Source organism: Haliotis rufescens, unplaced genomic scaffold, assembly GCF_023055435.1.
Source record: "Haliotis rufescens isolate VD_foot unplaced genomic scaffold, xgHalRufe1.0.p SCAF_110, whole genome shotgun sequence".
Taxonomy (NCBI): domain Eukaryota; kingdom Metazoa; phylum Mollusca; class Gastropoda; order Lepetellida; family Haliotidae; genus Haliotis; species Haliotis rufescens.
Window position 1 is genome coordinate 606,281 of NW_025963792.1, and position 27,054 is coordinate 633,334.

Consider the following 27,054-nt stretch of genomic DNA (forward strand, 5'->3'; position numbering starts at 1 on the left):
TAGCTACCCTTGATCTCCGTATAGATGATGCCGAAGAAATATTTGTTGAAACGGAGAGCTTCAGGAATGTGGAAAGGAAACTAAAGGATTTTGGTCATGTCACCATCTGTGGTGCTTCAGGGGAAGGTAAAACTACGGCAGCTCTCGTGCTGGGTTCACAGTACAGACAAAAGGGGTACAAACTTGCATTTGTGGACAGAATTGAACAGTTTGACTTGGATAGCTTCTTGAGCTCATCACCTAGAGTATTTCTGATCATAGATGATATGTTTGGTACTGTTAGGTTATCTACAGATGTTTCACAGCTTACAACAATTCTCAATACACTTTATCAACACTTACGACACTGCAAAAGGGCGTCTGAGAAACGAAAGCGGCAACCTAAGAAAGAAGGTAAAGATGAAAGTAAAACGAGTGGAGTTTCTGACCCAAAAGAACATCCCACAAAGGATATTCGTGTTATCTTCACATCCAAGACATATAACTTCCATGCTGGACTTACCCAGCTGCAGTATGAGAGATTCGCACTGTTCAAGAGTCAAACAGTAATGGATTTAACAACTCAGAAGCAACACCGGTATACTCAAGCAGAGAAAATGGCTATATATGATCACCATAGGAATCTACACAGAGAATCTTCTGATGAAGATTGTGAAGATCTACCTGATTATGAAGACTTGGACACAGATTCAAATATTTTTGGAATTCCTCTTACTTGTAAACTTTTTTTGGAATTTTCATCTTTTACCCGAAATGCAAAGAACTTTTTCAAGGAACCTCTATTTTATCTCAAGCTAGAACTTCTAAAATTACTGAAGTCCAACACTGATCGATCTGCCATATTAATTCTAATGCTACTGTGTGAGGATAAGTTAGATTTGGCCAAGTTGCAAGCAGACGGCAAGGACCAGAAACTGGACATCATGGTCAGAACTGTTTTAGAGTTACGGCCAAAAGCTTCACGTTTAGGAATGCACGAAGCGGCAACGACTTTTAGAGGAACATTCTTTAGCCGTGGTGATGTTGTTGGATTTGCCCATCCCTCGATATCTGATGCTTGCGCTTGTTCGTTGTTTGACATCAGTCCAGAATTTGTGCTGACTCATTGCAGTGACAATTTTATATATGAGCGTGTGCAACCACAGCCAGTTCAAGAAACCATAATTGATGATCATCTCCACCTGATCTATGTCTCAGAAGCATATCATGATATCCTAACTACACGATTTGCTGAGTCAATAAAGAATGGTCAGTTTTCAAAATCAGTGACACACCCCATTCTCCAACAAGAACAAGTAGCTCTTCAATTACTTGAGAAACTACAACATGATGGATCCATGGACGAATGCTGGGTCCACAAGAGAGAAAAGGAGAAATGCTTTTTGTTTTGGGCAGTTCTTGGACATAATAACAATTTTGTCTTTGAACTAGAAAACCTAACCCGAGAAGAATTTACTCAAACAGAGATCAGTGAAGCGATGTTAGGTTGTGTGTTCAAAAATAACCTGACCGCATTAAAGTGGCTTTTCTCCAGAAGTGAAAGTCCAGGTATTGGTATTAACAGTTTGCTTTTGCTGGCAGCTGCAAATGGGAGTTCGGAAATACTTGTTTATCTAATAGAAAATGGTGCCAATGTATTAAGTACTGATGCAGACAAGAAAACCATCATACACCTAGCATGCATGGCAGGACATGCGAATACACTAACGGTATTAAAAGAACACGACATCAAACTCTTTAATGATGAGTTGAAGGATAAAGTAATGAACTCTACAGATAATGAAGGCAGGACTCCTCTTATGGTTGCAGCACTCACAGGATCTAATGATTGCTATGAGGTATTGCAATCAATATCAAACAAGAAAACCAAAGACTACAATGGAGATGACATAGTTCACCTAGCCTGTAAGGGTGGTAACGAGGCTATAGTACAACATCTTGTGTCCCCTTCAAATGTCAATACTAGAGGACAGTATGGGCTCACTCCTGTAATGATGGCAGCCTTCGAAGGACATCAAAGTGTGTTTGACCTCCTAGTATCTAAAAATGCTGATTTGACACTGGTGGACAACAATGGTGATAGCTTACTTCATAATGCCTGTTATGGTGGTAACACCGCCATAGTACAATATCTTGTGTCCCCTTCAAATGTCAATACTAGAGGACAGAACGGGTGGACTCCTGTAATGATGGCAGCCTTCAAAGGAGATCAAAGTGTGTTTGACCTGATATCTAAAATTGCTGACCTGACACTGGTAGACAAAGACGGTGATAGTTTACTTCATCTTGCCTGCTATGGTGGTGACACCGCCATAGTACAATATCTTGTGTCCCCTTCAAATATCAATACTAGAGGACATTATGGGAGGACTCCTGTAATGATGGCAGCCTTCAATGGACATCAAAGTGTGTTTCACCTCCTGGTATCCAAAAAAGCTGACCTGACACTGGTGGACAAACATGGCAATAGTTTACTTCATAATGCCTGTTATGGTGGTAACACCGCCATAGTACAACATCTTGTGCCCACTTTAAATGTCAATACAAGAGGACAGAACGGGTGGACTCCTTTAATGATGGCAGCCATGAAAGGACATCAAAGTGTATTTGACCTCCTGGTATCTAAAGATGCTGACCTGACACTGGTGGACAACAACGGTGATAGTTTACTTCATGATGCCTGTTTTGGTGGTAACATCGCCATAGTACAATATCTTTTGTCCCCTTTAAATGTCAATACTCGAGGAAAGAACGAGTGGACTCCTGTAATGGTGGCAGCCTTCAATGGACATCAAAGTGTGTTTGACCTCCTGGTATCTAAAGATGCTGACCTGACACTGGTGGACAACAACGGCAATAGTGTACTTCATAAAGCCTGCGATGGCGGTAACACCAACATAGTACAATATCTTGTGTCCCCTTTAAATGTCAATACAAGAGGACAGGACGGGTGGACATCCATAATGATGGCAGCCTTCAAAGGACATCAAAGTGTGTTTGACCTCCTGGTATCTAAACATGCTGACCTGACACTGGTGGACAAACATGGCAATAGTTTACTTCTTCGTGCCTGTTTTGGTGGTAACACCGCCATAGTACAACATCTTGTGTCCCCTTCAAATGTCAATACAAGAGGACAGAACGGGTGGACTCCTTTAATGATGGCAGCCATGAAAGGACATCAAAGTGTATTTGACCTCCTGGTATCAAAACATGCTGACCTGACACTGGTGGACAACAACGGTGATAGTTTACTTCATAGTGCCTGTTTTGGTGGTAACACCGCCATAGTACAATATCTTGTGTCCCCTTCAAATGTCAATACTAGAGGACAGTATGGGCTCACTCCTGTAATGATGGCAGCGTTCGAAGGACATCAAAGTGTGTTAGACCTCCTGGTATCTAAAGATGCTGACCTGACACTGGTGGACAACAACGGTGATAGTTTACTTCATAATGCCTGCTATGGAGGTAACACCGCCATAGTACAATATCTTGTGTCTCAATCAAATATCAATACTAGAGGACAGAACGGGTGGACTCCTGTAATGATGGCAGCCTTCAAAGGACATCAAAGTGTGTTTGACCTCCTAGTATCTAAAAAAGCTGACCTGACACTGGTGGACAAGAAAGGCAATAGTTTACTTCTCATTGCCTGCGAAGGCGGAAACACCGCCATAGTACAATATCTTGTGTCTCCGTCAAATGTCAATACTCGAGTACGGAACGGGTGGACTCCTGTAATGATGGCAGCCATGAAAGGACATCAAAGTGTGTTTGACCTCCTTGTGTCTAAAAATGCTAACCTGACACTGGTGGACAACAACGATGATAGTTTACTTCATATTGCCTGCAATGGCGGTGACACCGCCATAGTACAACATCTTGTGTCCCGTTCAAATGTCAATACAAGAGGACAGAACGGGTGGACGCCTGTAATGATGGCAGCCGGCAAAGGACATCAAAGTGTGTTTGACCTCCTGGTATCTAAACATGCTGACCTGACATTGGTGGACACAAATGGCAATAGTTTACTTCATCTTGCCTGTTATGGTGGTAACACGGGCATAGTACAACATCTTGTGTCCCCTTCAAATGTCAATACAAGAGGACAGAACGGGTGGACTCCTGTAGTGATGGCAGCCATGAAAGGACATCAAAGTGTGTTTGACCTCCTGGTATCTAAAGATGCTGACCTGACACTGGTGGACAACAACGGTGATAGTTTACTTCATAATGCCTGTTTTGATGGTAACACCGCCATAGTACAATATCTTGTGTCCCCTTCAAATGTCAATACTAGAGGACAGTATGGGTTGACTCCTGTAATGATGGCAGCCTTCGAAGGACATCAAAGTGTGTTTGACCTCCTGGTATCTAAACATGCTGACCTGACACTGGTGGACAACAACGGTAATAGTTTACTTCATATTGCCTGCAATGGCGGTGACACCGCCATAGTACAATATCTTGTGTCCCCTTCAAATATCAATACTAGAGGACAGTATGGGTGGACTCCTGTCATGATGGCAGCCTTCAAAGGACATCAAAGTGTGTTTGACCTCCTTGTATCTAAACATGCTGACCTGACACTGGTGGACAACAACGGTGATAGTTTACTTCATATTGCCTGCGAAGGCGGTGACACCGCCATAGTACAATGTCTTGTGTCTCCATCAAATGTCAATACTAGAGGACATTATGGGAGGACTCCTGTAATGATGGCAGTCATGAAAGGAAATAAAAGTGTGTTTGACCTCCTGGTATCTAAAAATGCTGACCTGACACTGGTGGACAACAACGGTGATTGTTTGTCTGTGGTGACACCGCCATAGTACAATATCTTGTGTCTCCATCAAATGTCAATACTAGAGGACATTATGGGAGGACTCCTGTAATGATGGCAGTCATGAAAGGAAATAAAAGTGTGTTTGACCTCCTAGTATCTAAACATGCTGACCTGACACTGGTGGACAACAACGGTGATAGTTTACTTCATATTGCCTGCAAAGGCGGTGACACCGCCATAGTACAATGTCTTGTGTCTCCATCAAATGTCAATACTCGAGGACAGAGCGGGTGGACTCCTGTAATGATGGCAGCCTTCAAAGGACATCAAAGTGTGTTTGACCTCCTGGTATCTAAAAATGATGACCTGACACACTGGATAGCAATGATAATAGTTTACATGATTATACCTTTAGTCAGATCAAGACAATGATAGTATAACAACATCCCCTGCGTTCATTGTTAAATCCATTTAGGTGTTCCTTGTATAATGGGAGAGTTGCGTTGAAAACTACGACAGTTGCCGATGTTTCTGAAATCGGCAATTTCCGGATGACGTAATGCCGAGTAAGAGTTATCCACCGTTTTGTAAACGATGCTTTGGCAAACCTCTTTTTAGCAATATAAAACTCGGAAGATACACAAACAGAGACGGAAGGACGACGGGGCGTTGCTATCTCCAACCTAGTGGCCTGCAAGTACTGCAGATTGGGTCATGTTCCCTAACTTATATGAATATTGTCAGGGAAATGAGGATAAGTCTAAGCGGTTATTCATATGTATCATATGTGAATCGCATGATTCAGAATTGGGGGAAGAGATACTCAGGGAGAAGGAGTACATATATATATATATATATATATATATATATATATATATATATATATATATATATACTCTTCAAAAAAAAGAAACTTGACACTGACTTTCAAAATGCAATTGTGTCAAAATAGGACACAGAAACCATAACTGAGACACTGTTTGAAGATCAATGTACACAATGTTCGAAACATTATTCGTGTCACCAAGACAGACACACGTACACGATACAGTTAATATCACAGGGGTACAGAAAATGTCAGTATCGGTTGTGCCCACCACGTGCATCAATCACCGATTGACACCGACGACCCATAGATGCAATCAAGTTGTCAATAACACGCTGTTGGATGTGCTGCCATTCATGCTGAAGTGCATCGAGAAGCGCCGGAAGTGTTTGGGGTGGTGGATTCCTTCTGAGAACGCGTCGATCCAACTCGTCCCACAGATGCTCAATCGGGGACAAATCTGGTGACCGGGCTGGCCAAGGTAATGTCTGGATGTTATTGTGCTGTAAGAAGTCCTGACAAACACGTGCAATATGCGGTCGAGCGTTGTCCTGCTGGAACTGTCCGCCATGAACGTTGACGTGGGGAAGAACGTAAGGCTGTAGAATCAAGTCTCTGTAACGCACACCTGCCGCATGCACGAGAGGCGTCCTACCACCGTGATGAATTCCGGCCCATGCCATGACACTCCCGCCGCCAAATGGGAAAACCTGCTGTACACGGTTGGGGGCGTAACGTTCATCCCGACAGGTTGTCATGTAATGCAATGATGTCGGGTAAAACTGTATGCTGACGCAAATTATGTCTTAAAGCCTGAAGACATGACAGTCTGAAGAAATAATGAATTGGCTATATTTAGACTGTTTATTGATGTATTCTTGAGCTGTGTAAATGACTTTTGATTCGACTGTGAAAGGGAAAAACTACGTTGTAATCTCGTTGAAAAACGTCTGGATCCAACGATGGTGGTGTTGGCAACAGCGTCACCATCCTTCGACCCATCGGTAAATTTCGATTTGTAAGTATTAGATGTACTTCAAAGTGATTACATTTTAGTTGATACTGTTTCTGATTTGGTTAGTTTAGTCAAGGCGGAGAAGAAAGTATATATATATATATTATCAAGTTTAAAATTAGCAGCAGAACTAAAAGGGTTAATTCTTATTCCAACAGGCGTAATAAAAGATGACATTTTATTATTCAGATCCCCATAATGGGGGTTAAACACAATGTTGTATGCAGGGTTGGACTTATTATGATATAACTTTGTGCTATACTGTCAAGATAGTTTAATGCGGGGTTTAAGATATATCTCATCGGCCTCAGCGTACAGACTGTCAAAAGAAGTTCGGAAAGATACAAGACAAAGTCTTAGAACTTGATGGTGGATAGTATTTAATATCCTAAGGTTGCTTTTAAGGGTTCCGCCATAGTTGATTGAACCAAAGTCGAGTTTTGAAAGGATAAGTTATGTTTACAAGTGAAGGAGGGTCAACTGACCACCTCCCCATTCGGAAATTTAAATTTAAAATCAAGTGCCTTCAGACACTTAGCTTTCAGATGTTTGACATGTGGCAAAAAAGTAGGGGCTGATGAAGAATTATTCTAAAAAATGTGGATTCCTTTACAACTTTAATGGGAGTGCCTGCTTGATTTAAGTCTGGGTCACTATGGGGTATATATTGTCGACAGAATAGAACTTGAGGCTGGTTACGCTGTGACCAACCATTGGATTGTATTTAGAAAGAGCTGCAACTGTCTTTCAATTGTGTGCATATATGTAACAATGTTTCTAAGCATGTCTCGGGTAAATGTTTGAGTGACAGATAACGAATATTATCAGCACAAGTAGCAGTATCATGCACTTGCTCTAAGGCAGTGTGCAACTCATAAAGAAGGTTTGTTTGTTTGTTGTTTTACGCCGCACTCAGCAATATTCCAGCTGTATGACTGCGGCCTGTAAATAATCCAGTCTGGACCAGACAATCCAGTGAGTGGAATCATTAGCATCGATCCACGCAATTTGGGATCGATGACATGCGTCAACCAAGTCAGCGAGCCTGACCACCCGATCCCGTTAGTCGCCTTTTACGACAAGCATAGTCGCCTTTTACGGCAAGCATGGGTTGCTGAAGACCTATTCTACCCCGGATCTTCACGGGTCTCATAAAGAAGGATGAGACATTCACCATTTGAGGTCAGGTGACATGAATGTTTGTAGATTTTCGAAATGACATGCTCATTAATCTACGGAGTCTTCAGAATATATGCTACTTATTTTATCAGAGAGTTTTTAGTATCATGGGGAAAATGTAATTGGCATAATGCAGCATAATATTGATACAATCATACAGAATGTATTGATGGCTTAATGGTCTTATTCCTAGGTCCCTAAAGAGTTGTGCCTCTGAGCAGTACCAGGTTCTGCTGTCTATTGTATGAAAACAGCTTGATTATTATCCGTATGTGAGTGGTGCTCACTGTATTGACTATTGGTTGGCTCAGGATGCATTAGATGATGATGTATGGAATGGTCAGGTGTTCTCAGACATCCAAATTCCTTGAGTGGCATCTGAGAGACATGCTGCAACCTGATGTTCAGGGTGAGTGAGTGAGTGAGTGAGTTTAATTAAAGTCACGTCGGCAATATTTCAGCCATAATGTGACTTGAACAAGTTATACAATAGTTATAAAAACTGTCGACGAAGGACAGTATAATCACTAGCAATATATCACAGATTGACTTAAAACTAGTTGTAGAACATTAAAAATATCTGATTATTGAGGTACGACACAATATAAAAATGGGGCTATAGATCGCCAGCAACAAGGTTAAGGTCAGCATACTGGGGAACAAGGGGCCTTACGATACCTCTGCTACCTGTTTGTTTCCTTGATGTTCAGGGATGTACCTGATTTATCCTGATCAAGATCCTTGATTTGTCAGTCCCATACCCATGCTCTTGAATCACAAAGTCTTACATAAGAGTAAACAAAACTTATCCACGCTCAATGTTCAAAGTCAAACTGCACACACTGTTGGTATTAGCTTGGCCAATGTTGACCTCATAGCCGAGATATTGATGACTGTGACATTAAAATTTATTTACCCACTAGGTTATACATGTTATGTCATAATGTCATGATGATATATATAAACAATGTTTCATTGTATACATATGAATAATTTTGATAAATGTAAGCATTTGCTTGGAAGAATAATGAATTACACATTGAACCTTTGAACTTGTTGATACAAAAATATTTCATTTACGTATTTAGGGATACTTCTTCGGAAATGATCATTTCCATTTGCATAATAAAGCATTTGACAGAAATATTGTTTTAATTATTTTAAAATATCATCCCATGGAGATATAGACAACCTCCGTGGTCTTTAAGATAGAGCATCGCCCCGGAGATGGGTCGGCTCGGAGTCAGTACACTGTGTCTGAGGGGGGCATGGGTGGCCCAGTCGTCTGAGGCGCCGCGATTCGCTGTGCAGAGTGGTGTCCCTTGGGCACGCCAGAAACCTATGATTGTGGGTTCGAATCCCGGTTCGCCCCGATTATGTTTCTAAGTTTGTCAGCACCATACCCGTGCTCGTGGGTTTCACCGAACTGGTGAACGTCTGAGACCTGCATCACTTCGGGCTTTCCTCCCACATTAAGCTGACACGCCGTGATATAGCTGGAATACTTTTGAAAGCGGCGTGAAACCCAACTCACTCACTCTGAGAGGGTATCCATGCATCTCATTGTACTCAGTGGGCTAGCACTATAAAACCGGCATTAGTCCGGACTAGTACAAGCAGCCACACACACACGTGCATGCCCATATGGGGGTGTTGCTATATACGTGCAGTAATCTTGAACGCGACATTTTGAAGCCCTATATCCCCTCACTTCACCCGATGGAGATACCCGGGTAGAATAGCTCCTCAGGTTACCATTCTTTGTGTAAGAGTTGAGGAAAATGAATTATAGAGTGACAATGTGTGACCTGACTAATTCATGTAGTAGTATACCTGTAGGGTAATACATTGTTCATGCTATCAACCACTGGTCTCTTGGATCAGAGACAGTGGTGTACAGACCTCTGTGAGTGAGTGAGTATTGTTTTACGCCGCAATATTCCAGCAATATTCCAACAATATCACGGCTTCAGACATTGTACCCCTGTCGGGAATCGAACCCGGTTCTTCGGTCTGACGAGCGAACGCTTTAACCACTAGACTACCCTACCTCCCCAGACCTGTGTGACACAGCTGGGATTTTACTTTCTTGTAATGCACCCAGTCACACAATTATAGCTATCGCTTGAACACACATATATGTGTATGACCACTCGAGCAGCAGTGACCCATAGCATGAGCAGTGATCTATGACATTCGACACTTTTACACACAATCAGTCGAGTCACAAATTGTAACCAAAGAGTATGCTTGACAAGTACTGTAAACCTTGGAAAAAATGCAACTCAAAATCAATGCGACTCCCCCCACCTCATTCCCTGTGGAATGATACATATTCTAACTTAATCCAATCAAACACAAATAACATCGCTTATATGCACTGAGTAAAGCACTTCCGTAATAACAATATAAAGTGTTTTCCTAAAAACAATACACGGTTGATATGTTTATTCTGTTGACTGGCATTAAGAAAGTTCAAAGGCAAAAGATAATTGAACCAACAACAGTTCACTGATTGGAGTTGTCAATGATGCCTAGATTGACGCGAGTAGGTAGAACTCTTGACCACAGCTGTGATAACTCACCGGATGCCTATTGTGTAATTCCTTTTCTGTAAATGACATTGTTTTGTACTTGTTACAACTGCTGCTCAATAAACCGTGTTTGTGTATATATTCAAGTTGGTATTTCCGCAGTTAGTCCGTCTCATTGTTGATAGTGATTTTTGGAGACATAAATGCGAAGTTTCATTAATGCGAACAATGGCCATTCGTATCTTTCGCATTTAATTCACGCTCGCGTTAATTTCAAGATTTACAGTATATATACAGGTAGGACACCGTGTTTATACTGTAAAGTAGATATCAGATGTAGTTACACTGGAGTGGAGAAGCCTGTTATGTACACAAAAGGGTAGGAAACATATTGACAGGCGGAGTGAGTGAGTGAGTGAGTGAGAGTGAGTGAGTGAGAGTGAGTGAGTGAGTGAGTGAGTGAGTGAGTCCGTTAGTCCGTCCGTCCGTCCGTCCGTCCGTCCGTGAGTGAGTGAGTGAGTGAGTGAGTGAGTGAGTGAGTGAGTGAGTGAGTGAGTGAGTGAGTGAGTGAGTGAGTGAGTGAGTGAGTGAGTGAGTGAGTGAGTGAGTGAGTGAGTGAGTCAGTGAGTGAGTCAGTGAGTGATGCCTCTCAAAGAAGCCTGACCACCCGATCCCGTTAGTCGCCTCTTACGACAAGAATAGTTGCCTTTTACGGCAAGAATGGGTTGCTGAAGACCTATTCCACCCCGGATCTTCACGAGTTTCCAGGTTAGAATAGGTCCCTAGGGACCCGTGCTGGCCGTAATGGATCTTGTGGTCAAGGCTCGGTGACTCGGTTGACTGCGTGTCATCGTAGCCTAAGATGTGTTTTGAACTGCTCTCGCCAGCTACAGTGAAAATCGACCTTTTTACAAGTTTTACAAGGAGAACACTGGTAAAAAGCTGCTGAAATAGTATTTAGAGACTCTGTTGTAACATCACTTCTATATTGTATGCTGTATTTCTCGGAAAATGACGGACATGACTCTGAGTGATTCAAATGACGTGGAATCTGTCATGTCGGGCCCGTCGTTCACTCAACCGCCACAAGTCAACAGCGATCGAAAGCGACATCGATCAGGTGAGAACAAACACTGTTCTAGCGACACAAAGAAAAGAAGAGAGGAAGACGTCCATACAGACAAAAAATAGGCATTCTGTAACATGTGATGTGCATTCGAGCATGACGAGTGCACGTGAGGCGAACGGTGATAATGTCGGACAGCAGGGGTCAGAGTCCAACCCGGCCAGGACGAGTGGTGATAGTAATCCCGACACGGAAATGATACTAGCAGCGATTGAAGATTTGAAGCGTTCCTTTAATCAAAAACTTGTGGACAGTGAATCGAGAATTATTGAAAAGATTCTAGCAAAAGTGAACACTGAGTTGAAACAGGTGCATACTGAGTTGAAGAAGGATGTGAAGAGATTAGATGTTAAGACTGATAAGTTGGAGAAAAGTGTGAAAGTTTGTGAACAGCATATAGAAGAAACTAGATCGACACTGCGTAAAGAAATAGAATGTCATAAAGACTCGTGTGAACATCTGAAGAAACAACTTACACAAGGGACACCGAGTCAAGGTATAGAACTGAACATTGTGCTACGAAATGTGCCAGAATCTAATAATGAGGACCAACATATGCGGGAGTGGAAGCAGATGGTAGCTTGTACTTACAGTAAGCCTGGCAAGGGAGGTAACAAACTTAGACACTACTCTGCTTTCAAGACCGAGTTTACTGCTGAGCCATACATTACAGAGAGAATACCCCGACGCCACAGAAGAGCCCTGTCGTTGTTCCGATGTGGAGTAGCCCCCTTACATGTGGAGACAGGGCGAGATAATAATACACCCTTGAAGAGGGAGTATGTTTTAATTGTAAAGATGTTGTGGAAAATGAAGCACATGTACTTTTCACTGCCCCTATATATAAATGTTACTAAAAATATGTTAGTTTTATGTTCAACGTTAATCGCAATTTTTACGATATGTCTGATGTTGATCATCATACGGAATGGCTCATCACATGTATTTTATCACGTGACCTGTATATATATTTTTTATGTGTATGAGGTGAGACATGAAATACAAAATATATATAAAAGATTACCTACCTACCTATCAAGGAACTGAAATGCGTTAAGCAAATTTTTCCGTCATTTTTGTTGTACATTCATGAAATATAAACCTTTAATTACCGGACTATAAAAGCTGGTGGTTTAAACTCTTGTGATAGTAAATTGGCGCAGCCCACGGCAAATAGGTCGCCTTTTACGACCAGCAGTGGGGTGATGAGGACATTCCATCCCAGGCCCAAAAGGGGACAGTCCGTTGGAATACTATTCCAGACTGGAAAACTATTTCAAACAAGTGTGAAATAGTTTGATTTTTGAATAATCAGCTGATAATATATTTATTTCGATCACCATTTTCTGAACAAATCGATATATTTTGTTTGGTAATGGTATTATGTAAGGTGAATGTAACAAGTGACTATTTACAAGATTTGTTCTAAATCTATGTGTACCCATATGTGTACCTATACATCCCCTAGTGACATATAACTATATATCTCTAGAAAAGGGACCGCCTCCGTGGTCTAGAGGTAGAGCGTCCGCCTGGAGAGCGGAAGGTCCAGGGTTCGATCCCCGACCGCGTCATACCAAAAGACGTTAAAAGATGGTACTTGTTGTTACCCTGTCTGGCGCTCGGCATTAAAGGGCTAGAACAAGGACTGGTCAGTATATTGTGTCTGAGTGGGGTTTTCATGTTAAACTGTGGCATGGTATCTCAGTGAGCTAGCACTATAAATCGGCATCAGTCCGAACTAGTACAAGCGGACACACACACGTGCATGCACGTCGCTATATAAGTGCAATAATCTTGGACGCGACGTTAAACACAATTTCACCTCACCTCACCTGTAGATACCTTTGCATTCCATATGAAATCGAATGTTTTTTAAATACATTCTCTCATGTTTTATCGATTGCTCCACGACTAGTTTAACGATTTCATTTGGCTCTCATTAAAATATTAACAGCCGTTTCTTGGGAAACAGTGGGGAAAACCCATGGGGGTGATAGGTATTTACAGGTAACTACAGTAACAAACAACACATTAACCAAAACAATATTGTTGTTAACTAATATAAAGTATCAGATCTGAAAGCTTTATTCATGACATTATCGCACACATTTTGTGACAAACATGTATGTTTATTGATTTCTCCTACCTGATTTCCCCAGACTGAAATAAACTCGCCTCAGGTTATTCCTGGGAAATGAATGATCACACAAAGTGCTTTGAGACTTGCGCAATCAATAACACGCGACATATTGATTGGTTGCTGTCCTTGTAACCAAAGGTCCGTGTGTTTGACTCGATCATGGACGACTTTCTACATTCATTTTGATAGGTGAGGTGAGGTGAGGTGAAGATTATTGCACTTTTATAGCGACGTGCATGTACGTGTGTGTGTGTTTGTGTGGCTGCTTGTACTAGTCCGGACTGATGCCGATTTATAGTGCTAGCTCACTGAGATACCATGCCGCAGTTTAACATGAATACCCTACTCAGACACAGTATACTGACTCCGAGCCGACCAGTCCTTGTTTTAGCCCCTTAATGCCGAGCGCCAGACAGGATAACAACAAATACCATCTTTTAACGTCTGTTGGTATGACGCGGTCGGGGATCGAACCCCGGACCTTCCGCTCTCCAGGCGGACGCTCTCCCACTAGACCACGGAGGCGGATCATTTTGATAGAAACAACTAGAATATACTCAGCTGTACTGTACCTGATATTTCCTGGACGCAATGGCCGGCAATGTAGCTTCATTATCTTATCTATTTATATTCCTGAACATTGATCAATATGTTTATTCAGTAAACAAAGATCTGTATCTCCTCCATGAAACATAAAATAAGCTGATCACGGTTGGTGACTTTCAAATCTCTGTTTGAATAATACAGTTGATAGTCCTATTAACGAGCCAGCACTTGTTTGTCAGATAGGTTTCGTTAAGACTTGGATCGTGTTGTCTCTTGCCTAACCCCCGACTTCCTTGGTCACAAGTCAGCGAACTAGAAATGGGCTTCACACATTGTACCCATGTCGGGAATCAAACCGTTTCTTCGGCGTGATGAGCAAACGCTTTAACCACTAGGCTACCCGACCGCCCTATAGCCTCATGAAAACATTGGGGCAAATAACCAACGTAGCATTACTCATCCTGTCCTGACGTTGGTTGAATCAAACTCCATATGAACTGTCAACTATAATATTCAGAGTAAGAAGCATTCCAATACTTTACTGGGGGGCACGGGTGGCCCAGTCGTCTAAGGCGCCGCGCTACTCTGTGCAGTTCGAATCCCGGTTCGCCTCGATTATGTTTCTAGGTTTGTCAGCACCATACCCGGGCTCGTTGGTTTCACCGAATTGGTTAACGTCTGGGACCTGCATCACTTCGGGCTTTCCTCCCACATTAAGCCGACACGCCGTGATATAACTGGAATACTGTTAAAAGCGGCGTTAAACCCAACCCACCAAATACTTAACTACAATTTATTCAAAGTATAATTAATTTGACTGGAGGTGATTACTTCATGCTGTGGTTGAATAAGATCTGTACAGTAAAGTGAGTGAGTGAATATGTTTTTACGCCGCTTTTAGCAATATCCCAGCAATATCACGGCGCAGCACTCAAGAAATGGGCTTTACACATTGTACCCATGTCGGGAATCGAACCAAGGTCTACGATGTGACGAGCTCGAGCGAACTGTCATGTCCGTTGGATGTCTCAAACAACGGATGACTCAAACAACAAACTTGTTGAATCAGTGGCCTTGTTGTTGTTGCCAAGGGTGTTCTTGCAGTAAAGTGTTCGCTGAGCATGCCACAGACTCGAGTTCCATTCCAAATGTGGTTCTCACTCATTCCAGTGACGTATTCACATGTGTGTATACATTGCGGATATTCTCAGGAACTTTGGTTGTTCCTAATTGTTACTAATTAAAGAAGGAGCACGGGTGGCCCAGTCGTGTGAGGCGCCGCGATTCGCTGTGCAGAGTTGTGTCCCTTGGGCACGCCAGAAACCTATGATTGCGGGTTCGAATCCCGGTTGGCCCCGATTATGTTTCTAGATTTGGCAGCACCGTGGGTTTCACCGAAGTGGTAAACGTCTGAGACCTGCATCACTTCGGGCTTTCCTGCCACATTAAGCTGACATGCCGCTATACAACTAGAATACTTTTAAAAGCGGCGTTAAACCCAACTCACTCACTCTCTCTTAATACTATCATGTACGTTGAACGTAACGGGTACCATTTTGAAAATATTTTCTAAATCTATGTGTTCGGAATCAACAAATTGAAGTGTACCCTATATCCCATAAAGACATATGTATATAAACTATTATTTACCTACTGATCTCTAGATAACAATGAATTCCATATGAAAATGAAATAAACTTGGTAATACATCCCTTCATGTTCTTATCGATTGTTCCAAGGCCCGAGTTTCGATTTTCTACCTTGCTCCTCATAATAGGGTGATGTAAATCATAAATAGAACCACAGCCCTTTCTTGGGAAAGAGTGGGAAAAATCAATGGGGGTGTCAGGTATTTTCAGGTAACAACATTAAAAACATCATGTCAACAAAAACAAGTTTGTTCTTAATTAATATAAAATCTCCGATCTGTAAGCTTTATTCATATTATTACACATGTATTTTTATCAGACCCACATGTTTCGTGATTTCTCTCTCCTATTTTCCCTGTACTCAAAATCGACTTGCCTTGTGCTAATCCCTGGAAGTTATCGATTATATATTGGATGACAATGAAACTTGCGCAATGTCTCACACGTGACTATATTGATTGTTTGGTCTCCTGCTAACCGAGGTGTTTGTGTAGACTTGATCACCGACGAGCTTCTACATTTTGTGGATAGGAACAACTAGAACATACTCTTTTGTATGATGGGAACACAGTTTCACTTGAAGGAGCACTAGGTCCTGACATGTAGGCCTACCTCGCTGTCTGACACTGCCTGCGTGAGATCATCAGCTGCCGTGAGTTTATTTTTCTGTCTGACGCAACTGAGTGTGACGAGGGATTGGGATACCGTAGGTAAATTAATAAGGACAGCGGATGTTTAAAGAATGTTCAAGAATAGGGTGTATACTTATATATGTTGACCAGGATATAAGGTGAAATTAGACTTGACTTGAGGTAAGGGGATTTCAGTTGGGTGAATTGCTTGTTATGTAAATGAATGTACAGCTTGTGATCTGATTGATTCAAGTGAGTAGCTGTTTTCAGTGAAAGTAGGTAGCTTATCGGCAAATCATTTTAAAACACTTGTGATTGTTGTAGAAGGGCAGTGGTGTTTGTAAAGTGATGTGACACAGCCTCGAGTGTTGCCTCTCCCTGTTTTATCTGTAATGTGTGTCTGTGTGTTTGTTGTTTAACGCTGCACTCAGCAATATTCCACCTTTATGACGGTGGGCTGTAAATAATCAAGTCTGGTCCATATAAGCCTGTGATTGACATCATGAGCATCGATTACAGTAATTGGGATATGATGACATCTGCAACTGGGAGCACAATGACCTTCGACCTGTCTATTTCTGTCCCGCAAACCGTTCTGTCCGATATCCGATTTTCTATCCCGTTATATTCTCAACCTTTCCTCTCCCATCTTCCAAGATTATTAAACGTGACGTCACAGAGCGCTAGTTACACTGGCTCGTACCAGTCTGCTCCTTGTAACTCAAGTTATCAAGCCCAAGATTGATTAAGTAACCATCCGCTTAGTGACTTCTACAAGGTTTGGACCTGGTTCCCTCGGCCAATACCATTTATCCCCCCTTTGAACACTTCCCAAACTACCAACTACGCCACCCGTGCCTTACTTCCCACACTTACTCTACCAGTCCCTCGTAAATAAATCGCATTGTATCCTGTCATCATTTGATTCCTACATAGACCCGAGATATACCTTCTCTTCCAGGTATACTGTCTCAGGTCGCCTTTTCCATATTTTAATCACAGCAAATACTTTGCTACTTGCGCTCCTAGTTTGACACAGCTCATGTACATCCATATACACTAAGTAAAACAAGTTTACATGTCCAATTACGTTTCTTTTAAAAATTAAAACATTCTCTATTAATTATTTATTAATGACATAAAATAAAATCCGGGAGTGTAACCCCAGGTTACAGTACCATTTTGAAATAACGATGTCTGATGTGGATTTGGAGAATCATACGACTTGTGATTATGACTTTGCATATTAATAATGCCATATTGTCGTAATGAATTATTTGTATTGTGGTATTAATACAATCTTCTTAACTGCAGTTAGATTGTTTAGTAAATCCATTTTAATTGTGCGAGTGGTTTTGAGGTAAACGCCTTTGCTTCACCTTGCCTCCTAACAGTGTTTTTTTTCAACTGATCTTCCCTTAACTAACCTGCTAGGTACGCTGACAAAGCCGGTACAATCTTAAAACTTATAGCGCATGTTGTACAGACAGTCAACCAGTGCATCCTTCGCCTTTATCAGTAATGTAAAATGTGGTGTATGGAGAATATATCTTTTCAACTAAACAATGACATGTCTTATATTGTTATAGTAGACCACTAAATTGGTGCGGGTATATGGTGCCGTTTCTGATATGGTGAAGCGAGGCACTGGGTTCTGCTACTTGTTCCCGACAGTTCACATTGTTGACGTTTTGCAATTGGTATTTCAAGTATTGCCCTTTATGCTTGAATATTACACAAGAAATTATTTTAATTGTGTGTTTAAAGATTGGGGAAAACCAATTGAGATGCTCGGTATTTACAGGTAACAACATTAAAAACAACATATCAACAAATACAGTATCGTTCTTAATGAATGTTTAGTCTTCGATCTGTAAGCTTTGTTTATGATATTATTATTCTCCTATATATCACCTTCCAATACAACAAATAATGCAACACTCTCTGGATTGCTATGCAGTGCACCACACCACACCGTTTAAATCAACTTTAATATCACATTTACATATATCTCAGTCATTTCACATCCATGATATACACAATATCTAACATATGACATTGAATAAATTGACATTATACAAATACTGACGACGAGTCTCGATTAACGCGACGAGCTTCAAATATACGTGGCAACGAGCCCTACAAAAGGCAACAAGCCATAATCAGTGATAATAAAATATCATGAGCAACGAGCTACTGTTTCCATGCGACAGGCATCAATTTCTCCGCGCGACAAGCCTCCATGTTTGCGACATTCTCAGGGCGACAAGCCTCCATGTTTGCGACATTCTCAGGGCGACAAGCCTCCACCTTTTGCGACATACCTTGTCGTGGGCGACAGGCCATCATGGTTAACACCGTTAACCGCACATGCTGCAACTTAGAAACAATCATTAATAAAAGTAAAGTTTTCAGTGGTGCACTGCAAACGAGAATGACCACAGCAAAAAAAGTTAGACGGAAACGTTCCGGATACCTACCAATTTTGGATCCGGCCCGGATACCTTCCGGAAACCTTCCCCCCAAAATATCAAAATTTGGGGGGTGCATTTTGTTCACTTAAGTGTGAAACACATAACAAAATTATCTTGAAAATACCAAGAAATTTGAAGGTTGCTGAAGGCATCTGGAAGGTTTCCGGAAGGTTTCCGGAAGGTATCTAGATGCAAATTTTCTTCATGTCTTGTTTCTGGTAAATTATGTTAGCCTGTGCATAACAGATAGCTGTTGTAATATTCTGTGTTACTTTAATGGTAAATATCCTCCTAAAACATTTTTGGAGAAGACAATTGTTCAATTGCATATATTGTTCTTTTCAGATGTTAATGGTATTTAATGAACAAACATCAGTTCTCGTATAATGATATCCTTAAATTTTGTGTCCAGACTTCCAGTTTGTACTGAGAAAAAGAAAAAGTCATTGACAATGTGCTCACTTGGGCCTTTGGTCCCAGTGAGATTATAATACGACTATTTGCAACGGTACATGTACTTGTTATATCCAAAATGCTAACTTCATTGAAATTTATCTCACCCTAGTTTTATGGTACTACAGTGAGCTCTTCCTCAGTTACTGTGAATTCTTTTATTAAAAGAGATTGAGGGTTAACTTGACACTGGAGTTGTAACCACTGCTCATATATGTGTATTCAAATAATATAACTACGTGCTTAATACTTCACAAATATCTCCAGAAATAGGCATTTTAGTTATAATTGCAGAAATACTTTATGAATGACCCCTTCACTATTGCCTTGATCTTACACTTCAACCCTTCATGAGTTATCACTTTTGAGTGTGAATTTGACCTTCAATATCAATGATAAATATTTCAAAAACATTTCAAAGAGCTATCCAGCATATAAACCAAATATGCAGTCCTTTGGTAGAATTCAACATATCATTGACAAAAATATGAAAATAATATAACCAGTATATGTATAAAAGTTCCTAAGATTTCTGCAGAAAAGGCAATTTAGGGGAAAATGTAGTATATATAGGTCACGCACGACCTTTTTTCCAACTTCGACCCCTGCCCAAAGGAAGAGTTAGACCACATACAAACATTTTGTCTGGTTGTGACTTTGACATAACAGATCAATGTGTCATCAGACGTTCTCAGAGCTAAGGAAACAAGTGTTATTTATTCCTGAGATGCCCAAATTGAGGCAAAATCATGAAACATCCCCATTTACACAGCTGGCAAATGAAACATAAGCAACAATCAAATTATCAATTTCTTTTATTCATATGCCTATAGTATATCGCACATTGAACAGTGTTCACATGATGGTTCCTGATGGAGTATGCAATTTCATCCTATTCAATACTCATAACAGAGTGTGATAACTGTTCGCTTGACAGTACCTACGGATAATGTTCACCAGTTCAGAGAACTTACTTTCCCTCAATCCTCCTTTTCTTTCTATATTGCCATGGATGAACAGGAACCAGGATGAGGGTATGCCAGTTGGACAATCTCTGCTGCATTGTGTTAGTAGAATTGTGAACTTTCCATTTCGTGTTTGGGCCCACATTGAAAGACAATAAGTCCCATTTATCATTCCTGTCATGTGTTTACCACATTGCTCAAGACAAAAATTTCTTGAATGTCCTGTAATAAAAGCTATCTGACTTATTTTACTGACATTTTTCGGAGCTACACACTGTCCAAAATGTTTTAATGCACAAAACACACTCGCTGTACATTTGAGGGTTTTTGGGGGGTATGATGTTTATATGGGACTTTTCCCCTCCCTGTTCTGAAACATCTTTGTAGCTTGAACAGATGATATATACTGAAGTAAGTAAATCAATATACTTCCATTAATTGGACTCTGCCTACATGGAAATAACATGCTTAAGTTTTATTCCATTGATTCAAGTGTGTACTAGCGAACACGCTAAAAGTATATCCTAATAAGTGAGTGAGTATGGTTTTACGCCGCTTTTATCAATATTCCAGCAATATCACGGTGGGTGGCACCAGAAATGGGCTTCACACATTGTACCCATGTCGGGAATCGAACCCGGGTCTTCGGCGTGACGAGGAAATGCTTTAACCACTAGGCTACCCGACCGCCCCTTGTACAGTTCAGCAGCGGAATCATGTATAATAATTCTTTCCTGATATTTTCTGGTGTTGTGTTCATGGTTATTCACAGTCAATGTTATGAAATGTGTGTACAGTTGAAACGTAGCAACAGACACCAACGAACCGTGAGACTATCGTTGTCACAACAAAATATATTTTGCGGCCAATTTGTAAGTGGTGGTGTATGTTCACTGTACATCAACGTTCAAGTTGACGATATAATTTAATCATCTGTAATACTTTTGTAAAGCCAAACCACAGTGTCCCATTGACAACGAGAAGCTGGTGATCATTGTGTTTCACTCTATAACATTGGATTCACTCCAGAATATTCGATTTTAACATGTACCACTGGAACACATATAATTATTTGGTTGATTTGATTGATTTGTTGTTTAACTCCGCACTCAGCCATATTCCAGCAAAATGACAGCGGTCTGTAAAATAATCGAGCCTGGACCAGACAATCAAGTGATTAATATCATGAGCATCGATGGACGCAATTGGGATCGATGACATGTATCAACGGTCATGTCCGTTGGATGTCTGAAACAACAAACTTTTGGAATCAGTGGCGTTGTTGTTTTTGGTGTTCTTGCAGTAAAAGTGTTCGCTTAGCATGCCACAGACTCGAGTTCCATTCCAAATGTGGTTCTCACTCATTCCAGTGACGTATTCACATTTGTGTATACATTGCGGATATTCTCAGGAACTTTGATTGTTCCTAATTGTTACTAATATAAGAAGGAGCACGGGTAGCCCAGTCGTGTGAGGCGCCGCGATTCGCTGTGCAGAGTTGCGTCCTTTGGGCACGCAAGAAACCTATGATTGTGGGTTCGAATCCCGGTCAGCACCATACCCGTGCTCGTGGGTTTCACCGAAGTGGTATGCTGTGATATAACTGGGAAACTGTTAAAAGCAGCGCTCAATCCAACTCACTCACTCTTAATACTATTATGTACGTTGAATGTAACGGGTACCATTTTGAAAATATTTTCTAGATCTATGTGTTCGGAATCAACAGATTGAAGTGTACCCTATAACCCATAAAGACATATGCATAAAAGCTATAAGATACCTACTGATATCTAGATGACAATGAATTCCATATGAAAATGAAATAAACCTGGTAATACATAGAACCACAGCCATTTCTTGGGAAAGAGTGGGAAAAACCAATGGGGGTGTCAGGTATTTTCAGGTAACAACATTAAAAACATCATGTCAACAAAAACAAGTTCGTTCTTTATTAATATAAAATCTCCGATCTGTAAGCTTTATTCATATTATTACACATGTATTTTTATCAGACCCACCTGTTCGTGATTTCTCTCTCCTATTTTCCCTGTACTCAAAATCGACTTGCCTTGTGCTATTCCCTGGAAGTTATCGATTATATATAGGATGACAATGAAACTTGCGCAATGTCTCACACGTGACTATATGGATTGTTTGGTCTCCTGGTAACCGAGGTGTTTGTGTAGACTTGATCACCGACGAGCTTCTACATTATGAGGATAGGAAGATCTAGATTAAACTCTGTTGTACGATGGGAACACTTGAAGGAGCACTGTAGGTCCTGACCTGTACCTTGCTGTCTGACACTGCCTGCTAGAGATCATCAGCTGCCGTGAGTTTATGTTTTGTCTGACGCAACTGATCATGAGTGTGACGAGGGATTGGGCTACCGTAGGTAAATTAATTAGGACAGCGGGTGTTTAAGTATAGGGTATATACTTTTATCTGTTGATCAGGATATCAGGTGCAATTAGACTTGACTTGAGGTAAGGGGATTTCAGTTGGGTGAATTGCTTGTTATGTAAATGAATGTACAGCTTATGATCTGATTGATTCAAGTGAGTAGCTGTTTTCAGTTAAAGTAGGTAGCTTATCGGCAAATCATTTTAAAACACGTGTGATTGTTGTAGAAGGGCAGTGGTGTTTGTAAAGTGATGTGACACAGCCTCGAGAGTTGCCTCTCCCTGTTTTATCTATACTGTTTGTCTGTTTGTTCGTTTTTTAACGCTGCACTCAGCAATATTCCACCTATATGACGGTGGTCAGTAAATAATCGAGTCTGGTCCATACAATCCTGTGATTGACATCATGAGCATCGATCCGAGCAATTGGGATATGATGACATCTGCAACTGGGAGCACAATAATCTCCGACCTGTCTATTTCTGTCCCGCAAACCGTTCTGTCCGATATCCGAATTCTATCCCGTTATATTCTCAACCTATCCTCTCCCATCTTCCAAGATTAATTAACGTGACGTCATAGAGCGCTAGTTACACTGGCCCGTACCAGTCTGCTCCTTGTAACTCAACTCATCAAGCCCAAGATTGATTAATTAACCATCCGCTTGGTGACTTCTACAAGGTTTGGACCTGGTTCCCTCGGCCAATACCATTTATCCCCCCTTTGAACACTTCCCAAACTACCAACTACGCGACCCGTGCCTTACTCCCCACACTTACTCTACCAGTCCCTCGTAAATAAATCGCATTGTATCCTGTCATCATTTGATTCCTACATAGACCCGAGATATACCTTCTCTTTCATGTATACTGTCTCTCGTCGTCTTTTCCATATTTTTATCACAGTAAATACTTTGCTACCTGTGCTCCTAGTTTGACACAGCTCGAGTACATTCATATACACTAAGTAAAACAAGTTTACATGTCCAATTTACCTTTCTTTTAAAAATTATAACATTTTCTATCAATTATTTATTAATGACATAAAATAAAAACCGGGAGTGTAACGCCAGGTTACAGTACCATTTTGAAATAACGATGTCTGATGTGGATTTGGAGAATCATACGACTTGTGATTATGACTTTGCATATTAATAATGCCATATTGTCGTAATGAATTATTTGTATTGTGGTAATCATACATTCTTCTTAAAGCCCCACCCTGACTATAAATAGCCGCAAGGTGGCGGTGTTTCAGTTTCGAACAATGACTGTCAATGTAAACACAACCGAGTGTCGGGAGACGTTTTTTGAAAACCATACGGGAACGAGATTACCTTTGACCGTCAAACTTCGTATCAACTTGAATGACAAACCATGGATACAACAAATGCCTCCATATCAAGATATAAGTCAATAAATTTTCTGTAGTTTTATCCTAAAAAATCGAATCGATCGTGTTTGGCGTCTGCATCGATCTAAGTGGGCGGAGCTTATTTACGGTTGCGCTATAAATGGCAAAGCACATGGTCATGTGTACATGTGGCACATTTAATGCATTTGTGGTCAAAGTGTATTGTGTTGTATATTTTTACGTCAGAACAGTAGCAGAACATCAGTTTCGGTTAATGTAACAGTATCGATACTTAAATACGAAATTGACGACGCGATTCTTTCAGTTCAATCCGAAAATTACAGATATTTGTTTAGTTTTTGTCATTTGCATTCAACAGTTAGATTTGTGCCACACAATAATCAGTTTATATTCATAAAACGTAAATTATTACACAGATTTTTCAACTAGTGTTTAGGAAGGGGCCTAGGCCTAATTTGAAGCACCAGAAGTTGCGCCAATATTTCTCAGCTTGACTACAATAGATGAATATGTCACGTGTATCAACATAACAATGCACATAAGCAACTGGTAAATAAGTAACTATATATAATTGATGTTTTGGCCTCATGATAATAATGTTCTTACGATAAACGAAAACTCCAATACACATATTCCAAGACAACTCTAATTATGAATTTCCTTTTCTTTCCAGAATTTTCACACACAAAACTGAGTTTGATCATTAGATCCACACTTGTCCCATGTATTTTTTGTTTGGGGTATTTGGATACACTTCGCGCACAAGTTTTAAAATGCATTTTGGGATCCCTTTCCCGTTTTGTCCACACCAATCCTTCATTTGCTGCAACGTTTAATTCCGTTTCTTCAAGTCCAAGTATCTACGATCTCTCCAAACACTTCGTTTATTTAGCTCAGTCCAGATCAATGTGTTCGAACATGGTTGCCGCACCATTCCCTAACTGCGATTGCCTGTGCCGTGTCACGCATGGTTGACAAAAAAAGTGTGAACATACATATTCGCCTTCATCTGGTTCCACAATGAAATCTAGCTGTGACACTGATTCACTAATCACAAGAATCGACACTGAATTTATCAAAGTTTCTGTTGCACTTGCACGGGCGGGAAGAGAGGCGCCATCTTGTCGATTCAAGTTGTGAATCGGAATGATGTCATCTTGAATTGGAACTTTCTCCACGATAAAGTCACAAATGTCATAATCGAAATGACCTAAGGCTCCCTGATTATCTCGAACAATTCTTCGTCCAATTAAGCTTCACATGAAAATGTTCTGTTGCTCATATTGAAGACAAGCGAAATTGCAAAGTTCTTGACAGTTGTAAGCAGCAACTCGATGCGCTCATCGGGCGAGATCGCGTGTTCAGAAAGGCAAAAATAAAGTTTTAGAAAGTAATAAAAGAAATACCCAGTACAATGAAAAAGTACAATGTTCAGGATATTTTTCTAATAATAATATTCACGAAAATCTTTTCTTAAAATGCAAAATAATTTATTAATTTATCACAAGGTCGTAACCCTGATCACGTGGTGGGTATTTGGAAGGAATCTTTGCGATGACGCCGTGAATGAGGCCGTGTGTATTACATTGTTGAATTCAACTGCCCAGGAAGATTGTTGAGGCATTGACATTATGACAGATGTTCGTCATGGATGGAGAGAAAAATGTATCTGAGAGAAACATTGTTGCTTTGAGCTTCGAGACAAAATACTACTGCCGAAGTAGCCAGCGACCTCAATGTAAGCTTGATGAAAGTAATGTTGAAACCCATTTTCACGCACATGACAGAATTAATGTGAACAAATATTTATCTGAACATCGTTTCGAAGTCTGTGAGGCTGTCCGTATTTGAATATTTTTATCTCCATTCCGACGTGAAATAATATAATGTCTTCGTGTCTCAATTTTGCTGCCGCTGTGGAAATTTTAAATTGCGCACGGGTCTAATAAAAGAAATACTACTAGATCTACAATTGCACCGTCATAGAAGAACCAGGTCAACTTTATCTTTGTTCCCATGTTTATTAAAAATTCGTTTCCGAAATAAGCGAATCGATCTACATCATAAATTAATTCATAGACTAGACTCTAGAACCAAGTGTTGAACCTTTTTTAAAATGTCATAAAATAAATCACACAATTATTGAAAGGCATTTTTTGATAAGTCATATATATTATTTCGTCCGCCCGCTCTCTGATTAGTTGAGGCTTGAGGGGAGAAACACATACAAAACATATGGATGGCCTTATGCAAATGACACTTGGCATGCCAATCAACAGGGATCTGGGTCACTGGGACCCGCCAAGTTTCACGGATCGAGTTACCTCGGTATGACGAGCTTCGTGAGACAAGTGTTACTTTGCCAAAATACTTGGCAATGAAAAAACGACAAGAAACTACTTTGATCACTTGAAAATATTTTTGACCATTACCAGGGTTTTTTACACGATCGTTGTCATCCAGATTCCAGATGAGGCAAGACGAACACAGCGAAGAAAAACATTGTTGAAATCACCGATTGCCGTATATATTGTGAGAAATGCTATATATAAACTGCAGATATACCGTACACCACAGGATAACGATTGGTGCCCCAACACATATTATGTTTCTTGTTAATTTACACTGCTCATATGCATCACGACAAACGTATTTCGTTCCAGTCCAGAGAACTAGAACTATAATTTGTGTGTTGGATAAATCGTGGACATTAACACGGTATCATTTTATGAAGATGTGAAGACGACATGGCAGGTAGGTTTTGAAACCAAAGAAGTACGCGTTTGTTGAAAAATCTTAGAATCGTTTGGTAGATATTTATATTATCATTAAAACTTGCGTCCTTGTTGTCAAACGGCCCAAGTGGGTGGGTGTTTACATGACGTCACCCGTTTACGCATTAACTAATGAAATGTACGTGTAATCATGACGTCATATTGACCTGTCA

The 27,054-nt window shown here is 40.6% G+C and overlaps 2 protein-coding genes across 13 annotated transcripts in view; both read left to right on the top strand.

The window, feature by feature from the left end:
* Positions 1 to 5,636, top strand: part of LOC124112018 (serine/threonine-protein phosphatase 6 regulatory ankyrin repeat subunit B-like) — a 53,736-nt gene extending 48,100 nt beyond the window's left edge. For 9 of the 11 annotated variants that reach the window (XM_048393019.1, XM_048393022.1, XM_048393018.1 and 6 more), the window contains exons 4-5: positions 4 to 4,680; positions 4,860 to 5,636. In XM_048393019.1, coding sequence (XP_048248976.1) covers positions 4 to 4,680; positions 4,860 to 5,221 — 5,039 coding nt within the window. In that variant the 3' untranslated portion in view covers positions 5,222 to 5,636. Of the gene's footprint in view, positions 1 to 3 lie in introns of all 11 variants that reach the window. The other 2 variants (XM_048393026.1, XM_048393025.1) reach the window with 2 other exon arrangements.
* Positions 5,637 to 16,289: 10,653 nt separating this feature from the next.
* LOC124123714 (serine/threonine-protein phosphatase 6 regulatory ankyrin repeat subunit B-like) overlaps positions 16,290 to 27,054 on the top strand; it is a 57,338-nt gene continuing 46,573 nt past the window's right edge. Inside the window, exon 1 of one of the 2 annotated variants that reach the window (XM_048393028.1) lies at positions 16,290 to 16,459. The gene's annotated coding sequence lies outside the window, so the exon portion shown is untranslated. Of the gene's footprint in view, positions 16,460 to 22,519; positions 22,664 to 27,054 lie in introns of those variants that run through there. The other variant, XM_048393031.1, reaches the window with a different exon arrangement.